The sequence below is a fragment of the Haemaphysalis longicornis genome, unplaced genomic scaffold (assembly GCF_048455015.1).
Source record: "Haemaphysalis longicornis isolate Haplotype H1 unplaced genomic scaffold, Haemaphysalis longicornis Haplotype H1 scaffold_203, whole genome shotgun sequence".
Taxonomy (NCBI): Eukaryota; Metazoa; Arthropoda; class Arachnida; order Ixodida; family Ixodidae; genus Haemaphysalis; species Haemaphysalis longicornis.
In genome coordinates, this window is record NW_027526297.1 from 25,029 (window position 1) to 32,204 (window position 7,176).

At 44.6% G+C, this 7,176-nt stretch overlaps 1 protein-coding gene across 1 annotated transcript; it reads left to right on the forward strand.

The window, feature by feature from the left end:
* The first annotated feature begins 4,027 nt into the window (after positions 1–4,027).
* On the forward strand, positions 4,028–4,965 carry LOC144172435 (plexin domain-containing protein 1-like). The gene is made up of 2 exons (XM_077701141.1): positions 4,028–4,106; positions 4,837–4,965. The coding sequence occupies exons 1-2, from the start codon at positions 4,034–4,036 to the stop codon at positions 4,935–4,937; spliced, it is 174 nt and encodes a 57-aa protein (XP_077557267.1). The 5' UTR covers positions 4,028–4,033; the 3' UTR covers positions 4,938–4,965.
* The last annotated feature ends 2,211 nt before the right edge of the window (positions 4,966–7,176 follow it).

The window sequence follows — 7,176 nt, forward strand, 5'->3', positions numbered from 1 at the left end:
AATAAACATGTCTTAGGATCTATCACCCCTGTACTTACACACATATTTATTTTGGCCATGCAGACAGGTGTTTTTCCCAAAGCGACGAAAAAATCTACAGTGTCAGGAATGTTAAAAAGGTGGAGATAAAAATGTCACAGCGAATTATCGGCCGATATCGGTCATACCCATTTTTTCGAAGGGTTTTGAAAAATATTGCGTTGGAGATTAGAAAGAAAGGTTTAGAAAGGGACGATCTACTGAATGAGCCTTGCTTACCCTTAAAAAAACGTGTTGAATAATATATAAAAAAACTCTTTACTCTTGTTTTGTTCACTGACTTTAGCAAAGCTTTTGATTCTCTTGGTCATTCCATATTAACCAGAAAACTTTTATTGCAAGGCGTTCGTGGTGTACTTCTAGCGTTAATGAAATCATATTTAGACGACAGATATCAGTATGTGCACATTGGCAACCATCGATCTTCGCTATTGTCTATATCAGAAGGTGTTCCCCAAGGAAGTGTTTTAGGCCCTCTTATGTTGAACATTTATACCAATAGCATAGTATATAGTGATAAAACCGCGAAGTTCATTATTTACGCGGACGACTGTACTATCTTACTTTCAGGTTTTGACAGCAACGATCTAGGGGTAAATTGCAATATTCTCATCTCTAAACTAATCCACTGATCGTTATGTCATCGCTTTAGTAATAACCCAGCAAAAACTAAGGTAATGGTTTCCCGAGCGAGAAATAAAATATTCATGTTAGACGTTTCTATTATGCGTTCAGGTCACGAAATTGAAATTGTTGAGAAATACAAAAAACTTAGGTGGAACGTTTTCCTCGACGCTTGCATGGGATTGTGATGTCGAGAACCTTTGTAAACGACTGTCTTAAACAGCCGGCGCTTTGTCATGTTGTCGTGTCTTACTTCAACAAAAATCAAACTACAGATTTATAATGCGTTGTTTACATCTCATGTAAATTATTGCAGTGAAGTCTGGCTGACTACTACTAAATCAATTATCAATAAGATTTTTCTTTTACAGAAAAAGGCTGGCTGTCACATCGGTAGTCTTGATTATTTGGCCCCTACACTACAACACTTTCGCACGTATATGATATTCAAGGCTGAGAATATGTACAATATCCGTATCTTACGATCATTTTACAGGTCTTCACCAGCGTTCACACAGTTCTTCACAGCTTCTTAATACAACGCAGCAACCATCCTGTTAACACACGAAATAGTGATATTTGACAAATTCCTTCAGTACGATGTGCTGTTGGGCTAGTTGGTGCATTATGTATCACGAAACTTGCGCTGAATAGACATAAACAGACGAAGGAAGACGGACGATGCGCATGGTCCGTCTTCCTTCGTCTGTTTATGTCTATTCAGCGCAAGTTTCGTGACAAATTTCTTGTTTTCGCACAGAGTACACAATTCAAATGCTGCAACATAACCTGCCTTATATATTGAATAAATTTGGAACACTATGTAATCCTTCGTTGAAGGAATTACGAGAAATATTTGTGAATATGTAGTTTTATTGCTTACATAGTTTTATTGTTATTTGCACTTTTCTTTCACTATTGCGCATGGCTGTGTATTTTGCTTATGCATGTCAATTGCTATTGTTTTCTCATCTGGAGTCGCTTTTTGATCTTACAATGGCATACATGCTTGTAGCGTTTGTACATTTCAACTATATATAACATGCATGCCAATTGTCAATCGCACACGCAGTGCTGATTGATGTGTCGTTGTTTGCTTCCTTGTACTGGCTGTCTGGGCCTCCATCAAGCTGTCCCCACAACGTATAGCCCAGGCAACCAACCAGTAGTATCTGATGAATAAAATGAATTGAAAGTGAATTGAATTGAATGGCTCCACTTGTACCTCAAGCTTAAGAACCTCTGTTTTTTTTTCTTGGTCGACCTTCTCCAAAGCGGGTTTGCCAAGCCCTTCAAAAGCCGAGACAAAATAAACTTTAATTGAGCTCACTTTCAAATATTCATGTGTGCTGTGGCTTTTGAGGTTTGAAAAATGGTGCGCCGCAACAGTGCATCAATAACTAAAGCACTTCTTCAACTTTGGGAAGCGCTTGATTGCACTTAAAGCAGTTGGCAGGTACTGTACGATGATTTCAACATAACTTGTTTTCAAAAGACACTTTTCTTCATGTACGATAACGGCCGTTCAGCTGAGTAAATTCAGCTAAGCAAGTTCAGCTGAGCAAATTTTTGGCGAGACGTACGCAAACACTTTGTGTCTCGCAGTCCTATGCCGATGAAAAATGAAAATTAGGTGAAACTGATGGCAACGGACATATAGCTGGTTATTGGGGGGGGGCTGTTTCTCGGTGAATATTTTGCTTAATTTTCACGCTGTGTTGTCCATTTGGGAAGCGACACTTGACGTTTTCAGTGAGAAATTTGGCGGCCGAGTAGCACAGTCCTCGTTCAGGGGTACATGTCGAGTCTCAAAGGTACATTCCTATCTTGGCCAAACAACATGGTCAGAGGTTTGACCGTGTAACCACGACAAAAAACGGTGCCTTTTTGCATTAGCAGAAAGCCCCGAATCCGAACTCGAAACGATGATGACGTGATTTCGCCAAACCTGTTTACAGAACGATACCATGGCGGTGGAAGGCCAAGACGATCGAACTCCGGCTGCTCGAGAAGAAGCCAATCGTGCTTGAGTTTGAGGCCCTATTTTTGAAAAACCCAGAGGAAAATTTCAAGTTCAATGTTATGGATGCGCAGCCTGCCACTGGTGTTTTTTTGGGAACGACACCTTCTGGACGGCGAACAAAAATTCGTCGTAGCGGTCTCCAAGCAACTTTGGGGTGGTAATGGAGGTGCATAAAACCTTCGGAGGCGAGCTGAATTTAGGTTGAATTGAGGCTCAAATGTACATTCCCATCTTGAAACACATTTCCTCGAAAAAGGTAGCCTTTTCACGTTATAAACACAATTCGCTTCCATAAGGGTAACCACAGCAAAAAATAGCACAGGCTTAGCTTATCTATGACATGATATACGTAGCGTGAGCTGGTTCAGCTCACGCTACGTATATCATGTATACGTATTCTTAGGTTTCCTAGTTGTCTAGGATTAGCTGATTATCATGCTTACTGATGCTAAAACGATTTCAAATCCAATCCAATCCAATCCAATTCAATGCACTGCAATGCAATTCAATACAGTTCAGTTTAGGACTGTCCAATCCAGTCCGGTCCAGTCCAGTCCACTCATTGCTCCTAGCCCATGCCCAGCACGGCTCTCCAGGAGCTACGCGAAACGGCGGTCAAGCGGCTCCAGCACAGCGTCAGACTTGGCTACTGTGCAACGGAGGCGCACAGCTGGGCACGCGCCGGCGCCAGTGCGTCTGCCGCGGCTATGACGTCACTACCCTGGAATGCGCAAACCGGCTAATGTGCAAACCCAGTTTTCTAGATACTCGTTCTCAAATTGGATTGGTTTTCTCAATACAGTCCAATTTATTCCAGTCCAATCTAAATCCACTCCTATGCAATCCACTCCAATGCTCCTGGTGCTTGCGCTGCACGGCCCTTCAAGGTCCACGCGAAACTGCCAAACCTCGGGGCCTCAAAAATAGCCACATGTGGGCGGTCGTGTACCGATAGCAAATGTTGTAGAGTGGTTTTGTGAACAGCAGCAACGTGTTCATTCATTGCATTTGTGGAGATCCCCTTTTTATTTTCTGGGAAGATGCAACAGATTAGCATTGCAGCAATCATTCGTACATTCCGTGGACACAGTGACCACTCAGTGAGAACACTGGGATGGACAGTGCTTGTCTGAACTGCCGTCGTATTGAGTGGAGAGACATACGAGAGACAAAAATTGGACTGTGAGAGGGAAATTGTTGCGTTGTATTGCACAAGAACACTTTGTTGGTATGCCAGTGAAAATAATGTGTGATGGCGGTATCGTGTGGGATGTGCTCCGTATGTCGTACGAGTTACTGTAGTTTTACTTTTTTGCACTACGTTTGACCCGGGAAGTTGACGCCGCGATGATCTCGTTTGTCGCAGGCACCTCCTTTGTCGTGGAGTGGCATCAGGTAGTGCTACAGGACAAGCCCGATGGTGAGAGTGCACTTTCTGTTTTATTTTTGCTCAGTGGCTGGTGCCCTTTGCGCAATAAATTTCAACATTGCATTACTCAGTGGCTGGGAACATGATGCCTTCATCATGTCTCTTCTGCACTTGCCTTGGGTAAAGTAATAGCAGTTCACTTCATGAGCGTGTGCATTGGAAGGACGGAAAATATTCGGGAAACAGATGACACGAGCGCATGCAGTGGCTCTTCTCTGAGATAAGTACGCAGCAAGTGTTTCTGCTTCCCATTGGCTTTGTATTCTACTCGCCCTAAATTTCAAGTAATGCTTTACTGGTTGTGAAAGGCAATTTCGCGGTATCTCGACAGCGTTTCCTATTGTTAGTACGGGGCGCACTTTGCTGTATCCGAGTGTCTTTCATTTGAGTGAGACTGGAAAACAAGCCACTATCGATCACACCCTGCGTGTCGTGCTCTTTGAACGGCCTAGTCCTTTGCGGAACGCCCCCTTCTCGCAAAGACCTCGTAACTCTGTCGCCTTGTTTTATCATCGTCGTCGTCGTTATCACCACTGTGTTGCAACGTGCCCAGAGAGGTTTCCCTGTGCTTTGTCAAGCTGCTTATGCGGCTTTTACCCACGAAACCGCCCAGTCTTATCTGGAAATAAAAATGGACTTGTCTTGACGTGACTTGACTTGGCTTGCACCTGTGTAGTTTTTGGAGTGCACGCTGGCTGACTTGCAGCGCTGTCTTGCGCAGGTGGCAACTACACGTTCCAGGCCGTTCTGCACAAGAGCGGCGACATCGTGTTCATCTACAAAGACGTGAGTGGGCCTTCCACTGCTTTTGTTTCCATGTGACTGCGACTCGGTGTTCTGCTTATGGGGCTTAGAGGGATTGTGCTGAGAAGGAAATGGTCTGGGATTATGTTGAGACAGGCCGGGAGGTTGTCTCCCGCCTGTACTGTTAACCCACCAGCTACTGACTGAAATTCACCAACTGGCAGAGTGGTTGGCGGGGTGTGAACAGTCCAGTTAAAGGCTTTTGCTTCTACAAAAAGACTTTTGAGGGCCCACTGAGGTCCCTCGTGAGTGGCATCGTCAAGCCGCTCAACTTGGGCCTTCACTTGCAAGTTAAATGGCACTGCAACGAAATTTGCGGGGGCGCTTAAAACTTATAGCGGGGGTGAAGGCTTCGTTTTTGGGGTGTGTGTGGGGTGCAGAAGCAGCAGTTTTATGCCCAGAGTTTACTTTAGGCTACCAAATTACTTTGACTGTTGAAAAGTTACATCTAATGGGCAACAGGCATGACATGACTTAGTCTAATCCCGCTACAACGAAATATTTCCAAGTCCCCGTCAGCTAGCCATAGAAGTCAATGCAAGAAAGTCCTCGCCACAATGAACCATTTGTCTGGCTTGCTTTCGCTTCAACGAAATTTTTGATGATTTGGGCTGGGTTTGAAAAAATATTTTACAATAAAATAAGCATAGTGCCAGCTATCTGTAACTTTTTATACATTCAGGACGCTTAGTTTCACCGAAAACATGCGCTGTGCACCCACACTGCCACCCAAAAAAAACTCATAGGTGGACGCCATTGTGTGATGGTGATAACGATGCGGCGGGCCGTCTTTACACAAGGCGCAAGCGAGGTTTGCCAAGCCGAAGCTATAGCCAATCCGTATCCAGTTGAAATCGCGCGAATGTGCTCTGCTGCTGGCATGGCTGCTGGCACAGCGCCGTCATGTATGTGTTGTGAGCAGCTGCCCTTGCAGTTTTCCTGCTACAATTCTTCAAAGTCAAGAGCAAAAATAATGTTTTCGTGTTTAGTCTTGAACCCCCGTCATCCTATCTTAGTCGCGAGCGGGCGGTCGCGATAAATGCAAGCGCGCGCGGCTTGCCTGCCAAGGTCAGTTGCTGTCACGCCTAGTCAGAGGATAATTAAGATAACGGCGCCGTTCCTGCCACAAGCGAGAGGGGGGCTTCCAACCGCCTAGCAGCTATCTGCAAGTAATCAGCTCGGTGGAAGCGCCTTGTTGTACAGCAATACGCTTTGCGCCCGCATTTCTTCACCTCTCCCCTTCTCCTCAGCTCTTTGCGTGCTGGTAAAAAAACAGATAACCATTGGTATGTTTGTTATCTGACTAAAGACGGCATTACTGTGCATCACTCTTTTTTCTAAACATTATATTATGCTGCCAATGATGCGGAAATATACCGTGCTATTTTTCTTGCCCTTCCGTGCTGTGTTGGGGCAGATTTTGCCTCAACGAATTTTCGCTTCAACGAAATTTTTTGCACGTCCCGTCAATTTCGTTGGTAGCGGGATTCAACTGTACTTGGAAAGTAAGCGACTTCCTGAACTCCAAAGAAAGTTAGCGTTTGAAGTGAATGACTACTGTGTCACTACCTTTCTGTTTCATGCACCCAATGTGTGCGTCTATTGTGTTTTTGCAATTGCCAATGGCCGTGACTGAGATCCCCGACCGCAGCCACCCGGTAAAGGTCGGAATCTCGGATGCCTACATGTTCGACCGCATGGTCTTCGTGAGTGCTCTCGTGGATGAACCTCTCTGTTTGACCAGTTGCTTGTCTAGTAACATATTTGCTTGCATAATGATCACACTTGCATAATGATCGCACCCCTGAAGTTCGTCGTCAAAATACCGTATTTACTCGCGTAATGAACCCACTTTTTTCCAGAAAATTGGGCATGAATTTGGGGGCAGGGTTCATTATGCGGGAAAAAATTGCAACAGATTTTTAAAAGTTGATATTCCACATAAAGTTGCCAGAAGAAGCGTGTGAAAGCCTTATGATTTTCGTAAAAACACCTGGGTGATTTTATAATGGAATTTCTTTTTTATTCTGAACATGCCAGTGGCCCCCTACTCGCTAAGGAGCTGTGCTGCTCACTGAAGTTGCTTGCGGCTTCACATTCGTAGTTGGCTCACAGCGCACCGTCTTCCGTGCCGTCAAGGCACTCCAAAACTTCTTTTCTCGCACCCGGAAACTTCCCTTCTTTGGACCCACGAAATACATGACGATCTTTGTTCACCGACCAAAAACCTTGTTTTCGCCTGTAGCATACACGCAGT